Below are 16,645 nucleotides of genomic sequence, written 5' to 3'. Positions count from 1 at the left end.
TGAGTGCAGCAGTACCTTAACTGTCAATTCAATATGTGCTCAAATTCTAGACCAGGGCTTGAATAGCAACCTACTTACACAGTCGAGAGTGTTACTAGTGGATCAATCTGAAATTAGCACTTTGGAAGCTTACTTACAAAGAAAAACCACTACAGTAGCTCTGTAGCATTCTATCAATTTGGCATCTCCACTTTCCCTACAACCACACCCACCCCCTCCATAACACACAGGTATTTTTGCACTTGAGTAATCCATGTCACAAATCATCATTAATTGACTTACCTCCCCATTTGGAAGTAATGTTAACTCCACAAGAGATTTAACAAGGTTAGTTAAAACAGGGAAACACATAACAAGAAAATGCAATTCAAGGTAGGAACTCCAGAATGGTACAAGATTGCATAAGGTTTGTTCATCAGTTGATGTGCATTCATCTTGCTTCCACTTTGAGTTGGCAAAGCTGCAGATTTGCCAAGGTAAGAAGGGACATGGCCTAAAAGGATTAAATAAAAGAAGACTGATTTAGAATCTAATTCACTGAGGGATATTAGTAGAGACTGGAGTAGTAGCAAAGGTCGATCTTGTGCCAAACAGGATATAGGCTGAAGTTGCATGAATGCAAGATCACATAGGATCAAATTATAACACAACAAAAATTCTACATACGTCACCAAATAGCTGTGAAATTCAAGAAAGTGCCAGAACTTAAAGACCTGTAGGTTAAGTGACATGGCATGCAATGGGTTTGATAAATATGGTTGCATTCCTCAGACACCTGCTAGTTATTAATCTTGAGTGTCCGCATTCACATCAAGGAAAGAAAATAACACAAAGAGAGCCACCTTACCCTTAACTACTGTCCCAAGTCTAACCAAAGAAAATGATGAGTGTAATGGTGTTAGCATTTTTAAGCTGTTGATTGAATGACTTCTTTCAGTACTCCTAAGGGTTCAAGCACAAGGCAATCTCAATATAGTTGTTGCTTTGCACCCTTTCTACTTACACTACAAATTGTGGTGGAGTAAAGGAGGGAGAGAAAGAGCAAGGAGATGAATAAGCAAAACAATAAAGAAAGTGAGAAATTAAATTAGACTGAAAGCAGTCTGTTAATTCAATTGTTAGCTAAATTCTTTTGCAAAACCATATTATACAACAAATACAATTTGACAGAGGAATGGAAACAATGGATACTCTCATGTTTAGTAATTCCCATCTATCTCGACATGCTGAAATGCTGCAAGCATGAGGGGAAAGATCAGAGTAAATGTTCTGAGAGAAAAGAGTACGACCAGGACACAAAATGGGTAAATGTTGTCCAGAGGATCAATGCATGACAATTTTCCATCCTGACATTCATTTACATGTCTTGGAAGTTAAGTTGGGATGGATTCAATTATCTATTGTTCATATCATTCCTCTGCACATCTTGATTTTATAAACCACCTATAACATGCTGAGAACATTCCATAGTTCACGATTGCCTGAAGGCATATCAAGAGTGTTGCCCAAATATAACTAACATCAATTAAATGCATCTTTGCAAGGACATCAAACTCAAATGTACATGCCGTTGGAACTGTAGAAACAGCTCAATGTTTGGTACATAAATGGAAACTAGAATAGTACACAACAGTTTCAAGAATCGCTCAATTTCTTCAATTAACTAGACAATTTAAAGATGTTTTACATACATACTTGGGTGGGAGAGGAAGGAGGTAGAAGGGACAAGATTGTAATGAAGCTACTACACAACTTTCAGTTCAATAGGGTTGTGTTCTATAACGTTAGTAATTCTCTTAACATTAATTTCAAAAATTAACACCTGCCAAGTACTTTAAAAACAAGCAAATCTGCTCATCCTAAAAAGCATGTCTTTGTCAGCACAATCTAGGAAGTTCCTAAAATTCAAAAAAAAGACGAAGTTCACTGAGGTGGCAAATATTTTATTAGTGTGGAAATGAGATACAGTGTTGCTGAATTCAATTTCAACTTCAACTACTAGAGACCTCAAAGGAGCAACTGAACAAAGCTCACCAACTTAGACCAAAGCAATATCAGGGCTGGCAACAGTTTTCAATAGGTTCTGGGAGGAATGGGTGCAAACCTATTCCCATATGGTCATTTCCAACAAATAGATGGATCAAAGAATGCCACACCATTTTTCTTCAGGTCAAATTATGCTATTTAAAAAAAAAAATCAGCATTTCAACACTTTCTGAAACTCTGCCAGCAGTTTTCAATTCAATCACACCAATCTAAACTTATCTGAGTACAGCAAATTATTTGTGTACACCAGAACTCAACATTTTGTGGGGGTTTCCACTTTGACAATCGTCATCATCTTACATCCAATTTCATTTCGTACTTATGTTTATGCATCTAGAAAATATATGAAAATTAGCTGGCTACAAATTTACCAACACTTCTGATGGTGCATTACTGAGCTATTGCGCACTGAACCAACGATACTTATTGTCATGGATCTGCCACATGAAAATGTGCAATGTAAAGGAAATGGATGGGAGCCAGTTACAGCAGTGATCACTATTGGGATGGAGATGGATAGATCACAAGATGTGTTGTAGGGAGGTTGATGTATCAGGACATCTCCCATTCCTACCTCCACTCCACCATGGTTCTGTCATGGTCCTAAATTACCCAAACACGTTGCCTTACTGATCACATAAATAATTAATATTTTTAAAGTTATGTTACTTTAATTTCATAAATATTTAACCATTTTAATAAATAACTTTAAATGTTCAATTCATTATTTCAATACATAAATATAAATTAATTTTAATTACATTGATGGAACCAAATTCACAATTAATTTTTAAAATTATCATTCACAAATTCAGTTAAGTCAGATGACTTATTTCTATATTTTCCTGTGTGACATTGTTAGTCATCACTTCTAGGCTTCAGATTTGGATATTTATTGTACCTTTCACACCATCACTACCTACCAATGAATTTTTTTAAATTCCTTTCTCTATTAAACTATCCCCTTAAAGCACCTGATGCTATTTATCTCAACTATTTCCATCGTTATGTATTCCATATTCTCATCAGTCTGAATAAGCTAAGAAACTTACTTCTGAATTTATCATTGAATCTATTGCAATTATTATTTATGTCCACCAGTTTTGGACACCCTCACGACCTGAAACTACTCTTTAGAAGAGCACATTTCAATCTACTCAAAGAAAAAAAACCCAGCCGGTTCCTATATTGTTTCTGATAGTTTTACCCTGTTTCATTATAATAATTTTTTTTGTTGTTTCCTTCACTGCTTCCAATTTTATTGTTTATGTATTATGAAGACCACAACTGTGCACTATACTAAAAACAAAATACTGTACTGTAGATTCTGGAAATAGGACAGAAGTACTGGTTTTGATAGAAGATCGTTGACCTGAAATATTAACTGTTTCCCTCTCCAGAGAATGCTGTATGATTTGCTGGGTAGTTCTGCTTTCTTTATTTTTGCACGATACTTTGATCGGTTCATGGTTTTCCAGGTTTTCCTATGCTGCAATAGTCTCTAGGACCATATCCATTTTCAGTGCCAAAATCCTACAGCTTTCAAAAGTGAAGAACCTTACAGCGCTTCAGAACAATGAGGCACTAGATCAGATTTAGCAGAAAGCAGTGAAGGAACATGTTCACCTTTCATTCTGCACAACGTAGTGGCCTCTATGGGGTGTTGGAGCAGGACAATCAGTGACCTATTTCTTCAACAAATCAGATTAAAGAGACATAACAGAAACTGTTCTGATGAAAAGTCCCGGACCTGAAATGTTAAATGTTCCCCTTTCCACAGATGCTGTCTGACCTCTTATTTTTCCGTCAGGTTTTATTTCAGAATTCCAGCATTTGGGTTTTTTATTGATGCTCAGATTGGAGAGGCATACAGAATCCAAATAATATTCAAAGCAGTATCATGCACAAGCAAAGTAAAGAATGAAAGAAAGCCTTTTTTATTTCTCAAACAATACTTAAAGTCTGAATGAAAGAAACTCACCAGTGGAAAATTAAATTTTCAGGATTCGAGAGGTTGGTTGACAGCAATTATGATTGATCATGCCTTTAATAATTAACTTACACCTGAATGGCCCAGTCCTAATTTTTCTGGTGTTGAGTGGCTAAGCTATGGAGGTAACTTGCCTGTAAATTAATGACTGGTATTAAACAAACCACACAAAAATTACCATTATAACTTAAGAGCAGTCATGTATTTTAATGGCAAGTTACTTGCATAGCAAAGTTTGCAAAGGAAGAGGGTAATTGGACAGAAATATCCAGATTTCCGCGCTTAACTTGATTTATATGTTTCACTTATGCTTGAAGAAATGGAATTTTCATGTACTTTACAAATTTACCAATCATACCTCCAAAATGTTAATACTTATTACATATACTAAGGGTCCCAGCACTGTACACTACAGGTCACAGCTTTCCACACAACAACCCTTCACCATCACCCTTTGCCTCCTGTCACCAAGCCAGGTTTGGATCCAATTTGCCAATCTGCCTTGGATCTCATGGACTCTATTCTTTTGGATCAGTCTCCCACATGAGATCTTGTCAAAGGCCTTACTGACGTCCATGTAGATTACATCAACTGCACTGCTCTCGTCAACACATTTTATGTTTTTGAAAAATTCAATCAAATTAGTCAGACAGGATTGCCTCCTACCAAAGCCATGTTGACTATCTTTGATTAATCACTGCCTTTACAAGTGTAGATTAATCCTCAGGAATTTTTTCATGCCCTCTTTGCCTTCCTGATTTTTTTTAGGTACCACCCCAGACTCCCTATATTCCTGAAGGGCCCCCCCCCCTTTTTTCAGTCGTCTATACCTGTCATACCTTGCCTTTTCCCCCCACTTTATCCAGCCCTTGATATCCATCAACATTCAGGTTTCCTGAACTTGCTTTCATTTCCCTTCAGGAACAGATTGGCCCTAAACTCTCACAATTTCACATTTAATTGCTTCCCACTTATCACTTCTAGAGTACTTTTGCCATGTCCTGTCTTATGTTATTGAAATTGCCTTTCTCCCAAAACAGAACCTTAATTTCTGGACCATCCTTTTCCCTTTCCATAACTACCTTGAACCTTACAGAGTTGCAGTCACTATCTCCAAAATGCACTTGCACTGCAATTATTTCCCTGGTCACATTCCCCAAGATTAGGTCTCATACTGCCCTATCTACATCCTGTCTCAAAAAGCTCTCCTGGATGCATTTCAAAAATTCCACCCCCTCTGAGTCCTTCACAGTAAAACAATTCCAGGTAACATTGGGGAAGTTGAAATCCCTTTAATATTATTTCCCTTGCATCTCTTTGTGATCTGTCGATAAATCTGCTCCTCTAACTCATGTTGACTGTTAGGAGACCTGTAGCATTGGCCCAGCAAAGTGATTGTCCCCTTTAAGTTCCATGCATGCACCTCATTTGAAGAACCTACCAGGATATCTTCCCTCATTATTACAGCACTGGACTCTTAATCAATACTGCAGAACCACAAGCTATGTCCTGTTTTACATCACCACCCTCCCCAACTTTGTCATGCCTGAAGAGTCAATACTGTGGAATATTGAGTTGCCAGTCTTGTCCTTCCTTCAACCATGTTTTTGTGATAGCAACAATTATCATATTCCCATGTACTGATCAATGCTCTAAGTTCACCTGCCTTACTAGTCAGACTCTTCGTATTAAAATAAATGCAATTTAGCCTTGCATTCTTCTTGTATAACTTAACATGCCTATGTCTGCTCTGCCTACGGGACTGAGATAGTTTTTGTACAATATTTGACAGCATCATCCCTTGAACTGTACATCTAATCTGTGCCCATTCTCTGCCAACCCTCCTCAATGACGATGGCAAACCTTCCTGCAAGGGTGTCAGTCCCGTTTTGGTTCAGTGCATCTGTCTACCTTGTACAGGCCCCACATTCCCCAGAAGCAGTCCCAACGATCCAGAAATCTGAAATCCTCCCTCCTACACATCCTTTTAGACATGCATTCATCTGACACATCCTCCTATTCTTATTGACACTAGCACTTGAGACCAGAAGTAATCTGGAGATGACAATCTTAGAAGTCCAGCTCTTTCATCTATGATCTAGCTCTCTAAATTCATACTGCAGGATCTCATCCCTCTTTTACTTTAGTCATTAGTACCAATATGGACGACCATCTCTAACATTTTATCCTCCCCTCTTAGAATGTGCTGTAGCCATTCCGAGACATCCTTGACTCCGGCGCCAAGGAGGCAACATACCATCTGGAAATCTTGTTTGCGGCCATAGAAATGTCTGTCCGCTCCTCTTACAACTAAAATTCCCTATGACTACGCAACCCCTCCTAATTTTTCTCCTCTCCACCTGTGCAACAGAGCTATCCACAGTGCCACGAACCAGACCTTTGTTGTTTTCCCCTGAGAAGCCACCTTTTGCGACCAATATCCAATGCAGTACATCTCCAAAGTGAATCCATCCACAACTCTAGCTGAGCAATACAGTAAGTCAAGAGCTGCAGCTGGACACACTTCCTGCACACGTGGTCGCTTGGGACACTGGAAGTGTCCTGGTTTCCCACATAGCATAGGAGGAACACACAACATTGAGGAGTTCTTCTGCCATTAACCTTGAATTAGGTTTGTACACTCAATTAAAGGGGTCAACTAATTACACTAGGGGCTCTATTCCACTCTAAGCACAACCTACTACAATCAGAAGTCCCTACCTTGACTTTGACTTTTTAAAGCAGTAAAAGTAGAAACATTTACCTGTTGCTACTCACCAAAGCCCCCTCACTTATCAAAGCCCACACTGAGTCCACTGTACTCTAAGACTTCTGATTTCTTTTCTAAAAAACACACCATGCTTTCTATTCCTGGCCCCTTATACACTCAAACAGCAAGAGCAATGTTTTTAACCATTGTTTTGCAGGCACGGTAGTGTAGCGGTTAGCGTAACGGTATTACAGTGCCAGCGACTCAGGTTCAATTCCGGTCGCTGTTTGTAAGGAGTTTGTACGTTCTCCCCGTGACTGCATGGGTTTCCTTCGGGTGCTCCAGTTTCTTCCCACATTCCAAAGACGTATGGGTTAGGAAGTTGTGGGCATGCTATGTTGGCACCGGAAATGTGGCAACACTTGCAGGCTGCCCCTAGACCACTCTATGCAAAGATGCATTTCACTGTGTGTTTTGATGCACTTCACTGTGTGTTTCAGTGATTTCTAATAAAGAAATATTATCTTAACTCAAGGCCAGGTTTAGGACTATGGGCCTTTATTAAAGTTAAGAACACTGAAAACGTTGGCTTAATTATGCTGCCCCAGATATTCAGATATCTCAAAGGTTTTGTATATTTGATGGGTTATCAATTAAAATATTAAAATAAATTATGATAAAAATATTAGATAGTACCTTCCCTGATCTCCTCATTAGATTAAGTATCCAACCTGAGATAGTTAACATGTGCTTCATATTATGTCACTGCAATATCAATTCTCTATTGTACTGCTAGTCACACAGAGCCCATGTTAGTTTATATTTATGTCAGGATAAGAAAGAATGAGATTTATTTCTTTAGCTAGATATTTGTTTTAATGTGAAATGAAAAGTAAAGAGCTTGTTCAAGAATATTGTGTCTCACACAATACAAAATTCACTAAATATGAGAGCAGATCATCCATGGGATAGTGACTAGGTTCTAAAGGCCCTAGAATTCACACCAAGACCAATATCAGACAGGTCTAGAGCAGTAGTGTATACATGTGGAAGTCAGAAACATTATCTCTTTGGTGAATATAATGCTGGCAGTAAAGGGCTTCACACTAGGATTATCAAAATAGCACTGGCGGCAATAGTATTAAAAACACATTCATATAAAACCAGCATAAGTCAATTAACCTCATGTTTCACTGAGCTATCTTTAAAAGTTAACTGTTACAATTATTTTTACATTAAAAATGTGAAAAGTTAAAACTGAGTGTTTCACTACACAGCACATCACTATTTCTTTTACAACATTGTCAATATGAATAGAGAGGTGCTGTGATCAGTACCAACAATTGTAATGGAGCCATATTAGTTTACAGAAAAGAGCTCAAAGAATCTGGAAACAATTGAGATAAATTGCATAAAACCATCAGTTTAGTGTGTTCAGCAGCACTAAAGAAAGCCAACAAGATCTTAAGTTATGTGTCCAGATGGCTGCAGTGTAAGTGCCTGGGGTTTAGAAAAACTAAACCTTAATGTTTGATACAATAGTAAATTCAACGGACACAATTCATGTGCTTAAAAGAAAAGCAGACTTTTTTTTATATTTAATGGCCTATGTAGAGAGTGGTGAATATACAGCTCAGGCAGCCTAAGCGGACAGAAGTAGATAATTTTAACAAATTCAAAAACTAGGACCAAAAAAGTATCTGTTAGAGAAAAAAATATTAAGATATATTAACATTTATTGTTAAGAATCATTAAATTCAATTGTCATTCCTAATTTAAAAATACATGGATGTTTTTCTGGATCTATTTTAATTATTTAAAATCAGCAGAGATTGAGGCAAAAAGCTAAGTGTTGTATCTATTTTTTGTAATATGTATCATAAAATATACATCAGAAGTGTCAATGCAAGATATGTGCAATCTTGTGTGACATAAATTGTGGTTGAGCAGACCATGTGAATGAGCAAGACCAAGCCAGGTGGGATCCTGATTTGAGATTTTGTTTGTTATATTACACCTGACCCAAACCCATATATTTTGGGAGGTTAAAGTTCCCCCGGTAAAACCAAAGAGAAAATAACCCACAAAGCCAAAAATAAATTTCAAATGCATGTATTTTATACTCTTAAAAAAATGTAATACTACCAAGGGCTTTCAGCAGATGAGCTTCCGAGTAGTTGAGTTTGTGATTAGCAACAGCTCAAAATTAAATGGCAGGAACAGTAGAATAATTCATTTATCACCATTTTAAGAACCACCTTATTCTCATATGAGATGGGTTAAAAATCAACCACACTGTCATTTGAAAAAAACATAAGTAGAACTATCATTCAAATGGTTTATCTCCAGAAAAACTTAAAAATCAACTTATTTCTGATGTGAACTGAAAGAGAAATGCTTTTAATGGTATTGATGCTTTCTGAAAAACTGTGCAAACTTCATATATTTAGAATAAAGGATCTAACAGCAATTGCACTCAAGCCCCTTAATGACTGTGGTTACCATCAAAAATTGCACTTTGTTTTACATGATCTACCAACCCGTAGAATCAAACAATATTGATAAAGTGTCAATAGAACAGCTCTATGTTGTGGATGTTTTTGTTTAACATTTTGCTGTTTAACTCACCCTACCAAATATGATACATTGATCCAAACAAATATTCAGCAAATTCCTAAAGTACCTGATGTAAGTGATTTTTTTTAACTCAGGGTATCAATGGAATTGTTGATATTATGATGAAGTGTTTCCATATTACTCTATAGTATCTTTAGTTACATCTTGACATGTTTAATTAGAAAAGGTTTCTTTAATCATGTTTATAAAAAATACATTTAAAAAACCCACTTTAAACTAAAATTATCGTTTCAGCCAAAAAAGACTTCTTTTTATATACTTTTCCATGTGACACTATGATGTTTAGGTTCGATAGGTCAGTCAGTACAGCAACTCAATTTTTAATAAAACTCTTAAATATAATTAGTATGCCAAGAGTTTGTAGATAATAAATAATTTTTGTACAGTACATGGGAATATTAGTTAATAATAATTCTGAGAAGAAGAGCTTGATAGGCAGCAGCAGACCCACAAATTCCAAGATTAATGATAGCAAGAAATTTATGCAGCATATTGTGAATCTAATAATATATAATCTTTTATTCACTTTGGGACTGCTTCAGTAGAACAAAACATTGTTCCAAATAGAACTAGATTTAGCCCTCTGCTTGGACTTGCTCTCCACAACCCTGGGCCATACTATCTGGACTTGTTGCAAAGGCCAGATTAATTGATTCTCTATCCATTGAGAGCCAGGCAGTAAGACATAACAAAGCCTCGGTCATCAGTAGGCTTTAGCCTACATACTATTGAAGCTCCATACCTAGAATGTAGGTTGAGCCTCTCATCTTGTCAAAGCTAGCAGGTATTTTAAAATGTTTCTAATACTCAGAGACAAATAAAAAATACAAACGTCATGATATCTTTAAGAAATCAATTAAAATGTGCATCAAATAAGTAAAAATATAATAACTTACCTGTTTCCTGCTCCTCCTTCAGGCTATGATGTTATAATGTTCGAACTCTGCCATGGACTCCAAGAAGAATCCTATGACGGAGCAAAGTACTAGATATGTCAGCATCCATAATTCAGCGCATCCATGTTCAGTCTGGGACTTCCTTACCTGGGAACACCTGAACACTGGCAGTTCCCTTTGGAATCACCATCTACAGCTAGCACTCTTCAGCCCATTTGGCATTGCTAAATATAGGATTAAGGGCATTTTGTTTTAATCAACTAATCAGATTTCTCTTTTTCTTTATACATAGGAGATGTAACCAAAATCTGTCACTTAAAAACATTTGTATGCCAAGGCTGAGGCACAAAATATTTTTATCTACAGTAGAACAAGTTGTGAACTGCCAGTATTTTCCTACATGCACAAATGTACATAATGATTTAATTACAAAGAGACAAACGATTTTGTTCTGCCCAATTCCAGACAGATAAACTATGCAAACATACAGATGACCAAAGCACCAAAGGATGACCGTCAGCCAGAAACTTTTTTTTATCCACAAATTCTTTTGTTTCTATGGCCACTCTTGATCATTTCCTTTTGTCCACACATTAAAAAAATTCAGGGAGAAACATATATGAAGGGATACATTATTAAAAATAGTTACATTCTAATTTTGTCACCCAACATAATAAAGTTGTTTCTCTGAAGCATCCTGCCACTTAGCAGAATTTTTACTCAGGAGTGATAAGACATCGAGGAATAGTACTTGCAAGATGAACTCTTGAATTTTCGAAAACCTTGCATTGAATCAGATCACTTTCCAAATCCTTCAGTGTTTGCACATCATCAAGAATGCTAACTCATACAATTGGGATTATCAGAAAGATCAGAAACCCCCAAGGTCCAAAACCTTTTACTTTTTTCCCCCATTGAGGTTTGTTAATTACTTCTCAGAACATGGACATCTTTGGCATTTATGGTGTGGTCGCATTTGTGAAGGCAATAGAACACCAGTTTTTTAGATAACTGCTGCTCCTGTGATTAAGGCACTCCACATGTTAGAGTGGTTCAGTAATCAACTGACAGTGACATATTTCCATGTCAGCATGGGGTGCGACCTGAAAAGGAAGAGGTACTTCCTTAATTCTGCTGAACTTGTACTGCTTGGCAATGCACCTGCCAGATTAAGTGGGTGCTGTCAAAGCATGGTGTATGGAGTGAATATATTTGTGAAACAAAGGGACTGCTCTGCCCTGCCCTGGAAGGCATTATGCTCTATGAATGTGGTTATAGCTGCACCTTTTGACCAAATGGAGACCACAGTAACACACTCCTGCACCTATTACTAATGCCTGGGGCAACCAACATGAGAATAAACTGTCTGAGGAAATAGTATGGTATAGAGAAAGCTTATACCCTTGCCCAGCAGGACAGGCAACCAATGACAATTCATCTTCTAAGTGCAGTGCCCTCTACAAAACCCTTTCTATCTCTACAGGGTGCTCGTCTCTGAGCTGGCATCTGCAAAGGCATGATCCAATGAACTACTGGTCTTTTTGTTTCTGTTCCCCAAGGTACTTGTGCTGTTTCCGGGCAAAAAAAAAAACATGGTCAGTACTTTGTGGTATAGGCAAGGACAGACAAATGAGGACTTTGGAAAGACACAGACATTTGTCAGGCACCATGTATGTAATGTGCATGGGTGGAAACTTCATTGAAAAAGGGAAGGGGAACTTTTTTTTAAATCTTCTTAGGACATGCCTACAAGCCTTCACAACACCATGCTCCTGACCATATTGTTATTCTTGTAGGGACATAAGATTTTAACAGTATGGCCCTCTGCCTATAGTTTGACTGGGTTCTTCCTATCTCCACCCTGTCCTGCAACAGAATCAATACATATATCCACCAGAAACCAAATAAACACTTCAAGAGAGATAGGACGTTAGGCCAAATATGGAATAGGTTACCTAAAAAAAACTAAGATGTCATAAAGTGCACTGTTAAGTGCACAAGAAATCAGAAGGGTTCATTTAAACATTCTCAAGACATTGCTTCCTAGATAATAGTTTTCGAAGTAGTTTCAAGAAGGGTTGGAATGTATAGAATGCAAATAATAAAATGAAAGAATAACTGATAACAACTTGTTATTCAATTTCAAGGATAGTCAAATGGTCTGCATCTCCATAATTAAAAGAAGAAAGTAGATGTCAAATGGCTATGTGCTGCAGAATTATAGTTTTGAGGGGTATATATATTTACATCACATGACTGTCTCTGTTCAGTGGAAGACCACTTTAAATAAGGATCTGAATTATAAGGTTCAGGGCAGTCAGAAGGGAAGTCGTAGAAAATGCACTAATAAACTGCTGACAGTAATTTGGTCTGAATGGGACTGTTAACATTGTAGTTGTTTCCAATGGGTCTGCTTTGTTTAACTCCCAGTGTTATGCAACTGTCATATTATTTGAATAAACAGATTCTAAAGTGTTCTCTCAGAGTTGAATCACTTTGAAATCTTACACTAGTCGTGGTTATTTCTGTGAGCTTATCCTCCATGAAAGATGTCTATTAAGAATAATGGAAAGTTTTCAGGATGTTCATGGCAGGGTGAAATTGTGTATGACAAGATGAATATTTATAGTTGAGCAGGTGGAGGGTGACACTGTAGGAACAGGTGGACTGAAATTCAGAAAAGTGACTGGAGATTTCTGGCAATGAAAGGGAAAGGCCATGATTGTATAGGTTCAACAGGTAGTGCAAGACTAAACAAAGGGTAATGAAGTTATGCTCTATGAAGGCACTCAACTCTTGCCTGCATTATAGCTATGTCCTGGGGAATACTTTTGCACTGGCTGCTCTGCTCCCTGGATTCTTTGCCTTCATAATTTCCTGCTGAGTGTCAACTAAGATGTTGTGTGTTTCTTCACCTGTATGAAAAGCCAGAAAATAAGGAGCTCTTGAACTTCTTCCACACTCGCCATTGTCCATGATCTTGTTAAGATGGTCTAAAGATAAAGTAGATCCACAGAGATGCAGCTCATTTTATTTTTAAAATGAGATCAGCACCATTATTGATGCCTCTGACAGCCAAGCAATGGAAGCACACCATGAGCCGCTTTGATATTCCACCTATCAGGAGACCAAAACTACACATAGGACTCCAGGTGAAGTCTCACAAAAGCCTTGTCAACTGTAGCAACAGTTCCTCATTTTCATACTCTATCCCTCCTGCAATAGAGCCAATATTCCATTTTCCTTCCTAATTAATTGATGCATCTCTCTGCTAATGTTGCCTTTCTTGTAATAAGGACAGCCATGGCACCAGCACTCATTTGCCTCAAGCATTTAAATAATGGCCTGCTTTTATTTTCAGAATCAGAATCAGGTTTATTATCACTGACTTACATGATGTGAAATTTGTTGTTTTACAGCAGTAGTACAGTCCAAAGACATAAAAATTACGATAAATAACAAAAATAAATAAATAGTGCAAAAAGAAAGCAATAATGAGGTAGTGATCATGGGTTCATGGACCATTCAGAAACCTGATGGCAGTGGGGAAGAAGCTGTTCCTAAATCACTGAGTGTGGGTCTTCAGGCTCCTTTTCCTCCTCTTGAGGCTTGGTGATTAATACTGAGGGGATGATGGTGTTGAACACTGAGCTGTAATTGATAAACAGCAGCTTGACATATGTTTTACTGTGTCTAGGCGGTCCAAGCAGAGTGGAGAGCCAGTGAGATTGCATCCGCTGTAGACCTGTTGCAGTAGTAGGCGAATTGCAGTGGGTCCAGGTCCTTGCTCAGGCAGAAGTTAATTCTAGCCATGACCAACCTCTCAAAGCACTTCATCACTGTAGATGTGAGTGCTACCGGGTGATAGTCATTGAGGCAGCTCACCCTGCTTTTCTTGGGAACCAGTATGATTGCTGACCTTGGAAGCAGGTGGGAATCTCAGACCGCAACAGTGAGCAGTTGAAGATGTCCTTGAACACTCCAACCAGTTGGTCAGCACCAGGTTTTCAGTACCCGGCCAGGAACATCATTGGGGCCTGATGCCTTGTGAGGGTTCACCTTCTTAAAGGATGTTTACATTGGCCTCCAAGACAGCAATCACAGGGTCACCAGATGCTGTGGGGATTCGCACAGATGTAGCGTTATTCTTCCTTTCAAAGCCTGCACAAACGGCGCTGAGCTCATCGGGGAGTGAAGCATCATTGCCATTTATGCTGTTAGGTTTTGCCTTATTGGAAGTAATAGCATGCAAACCCTGCCACAGCTGTTGTGCATCCGATTGTATCTCTAACTTCACATGGAATTGTCTTTTCACTCTCACAATGGTCTTCTGTAGGTCGTACCTGGACTTCTTGTAGGATTCTAGATTGCTGGTGTTGAACAGCACAGATCTAGCCCTCAGCAGATTGTGAATCTCCTGGTTCTTTCTATCAAAGTGGATAACCTCACTTTTATACTCCACAATTCCTCTTTTTTGCCCACTCATTTAAGGTGTCACATTACTTTCCATCAGTTTTGTGTCCCACAACTTACTTTCCCCACCCATCTATAAGAACGTGTTAAAAAATTGCTGAGGTTGGGTTGGACCCATGAGAGGAGAGGATGTTCAGCTTGTTACATAACACAACTGATCTCATTCATCTGAGAACACCAATGATCCAAAGCTAATCTATAATCTCCAAGTCACACACTTCAAATGGTGGCTCAGTTATGTGTAAACAGGACAGGCCTTAGGTTGGCTTTTACCTATGGCTCCCATTCAGCAATAGTCAAAATCATGAACTGCAATTTTAAAAGTTGAATGTCATGTAAATCCACTAGGATGCTATTTTATATTAGGAAACACAAATGAAGAAAGGGTTAAATAGCTTGGAAGCTAGAATTAAATTTTAAAAATGGACATTTTTATTACAAAAAAATCAAATTACATCAATATGACATTTCAGATCATTATTGAAGAATGGGACAGGATAGATAGAAATAGACAAGCAGCAAAACAAGTCATCTAAGATTATTTAAAATTTAATAATGTATAATAAAAGTGGGCAGATGCTTATTTTAAACACACATTAATACACATCTATGAAATTTCCTTCCACAATAATATGTCAATAATCAAGATTAGAATGGATAGGTGAAAAGGAGATGAAGGAATATGGAAAGACTGTGGGTGAACGTGCGTGAGTATTTAATTAGAGATAAAAAGAATCATGGACTAGATGAAGAGTCTGGTTTCCATATTGTTCTATTTCGAAGAAGGACAAAGTTTCCCAGGTAATTTAACATTCTACCTTATTAGTTCACCGGCCACATATAGGTTATATGGAAGTTGCTGGGGAATCTAAATATAAATGTTGAAGTATGGTAGCAACAAAACTTAAGTAATTAACTCAAAATACTTGGTGAAAGCATGTGCATTCTTCCATGAATTCTGAAGATAAATGTTGTTTAATTTAAATATAACTCTAGTAAAAAAAGAACTCTAACCTTTCCCAGTGGGCCCACTATCCCAGGTAGTAGTCCCAAATGAATGTACCCTAATCTCTTGTTCCCATTTATCAAAATGATTTCTTCCAAATGGAACAAACTTCTTATGTGTAAGCCAGTGCACATTAAATAAATGAGACTTTTTATCAACAGAAGATACTGAGGTGCCAGGCAGTCCTCACCCATAATCTGTCCTAAGTAAAATGAGATTCAATTTTTGACAAAAATATAGGTGAATGCTGCATGCATATAGCAAATAAGTGAGTCTGTAACTCATGAGCTGGATTCACTGATCTGCTGTATTGAATCTAAAACTAATAATTATTATTGAGTGAAAAAAATCAACCTCTTAAACATCCAAGATTTTAACAGGTTCTGACAATTTGCTCAGAAGTCACAAGCTGAAGAACAAAATATTATGCCTTCCAAACAATTTCCTTAAATCTAGAGAATGGTTTAATCGGTCCCAATTAATATTTCCATCAAGGGCAAAAGTTAGATAAAGCAACAATGTTAGCATTCTCAAAACTCAAAAAAAGCCTTCATTTAACAGTATGTGAAAGTATAATAAAACTAGTAATACATGATGTGTCAAAAAGTTTAGAGACTAGGATCACAGCAACAAAATAGTTACATTTGGCAAAGGTAGATTTCAAAGCGTAGTATCTGATGGATGTCAGCATTGCCATAATACTTGATCACAGGAAACTTTATGGTACTGTGCCACACATATCTATCCATCTTAGTCAGCTGCTACACTATACAAGGCAATCAATACTGAAGACAAGAAAGACCAAGTCCTGCATTTTCCATCACTAATAAGTGTTGTACAAATCTCTGACAGAAGTGATAAGATATCCATTCACATCATGAAGTGAG

General features: G+C 37.5%; 1 protein-coding gene across 1 annotated transcript in view; it reads right to left on the bottom strand.

Annotated features, from left to right (window-relative positions):
- Window positions 1–430: 430 nt before the first annotated feature.
- The window catches only part of LOC127574023 (uncharacterized), a 61,180-nt gene continuing 44,965 nt past the window's right edge, over window positions 431–16,645 (bottom strand). Inside the window, exon 4 of the mRNA XM_052022617.1 lies at window positions 431–493. Coding sequence (XP_051878577.1) covers window positions 431–493 — 63 coding nt within the window. The remainder of the gene's footprint in view (window positions 494–16,645) is intronic.

This window comes from Pristis pectinata, chromosome 9 (genome assembly GCF_009764475.1).
Source record: "Pristis pectinata isolate sPriPec2 chromosome 9, sPriPec2.1.pri, whole genome shotgun sequence".
Taxonomy (NCBI): domain Eukaryota; kingdom Metazoa; phylum Chordata; class Chondrichthyes; order Rhinopristiformes; family Pristidae; genus Pristis; species Pristis pectinata.
This window is presented reverse-complemented; position numbering and strand designations above follow the sequence as displayed.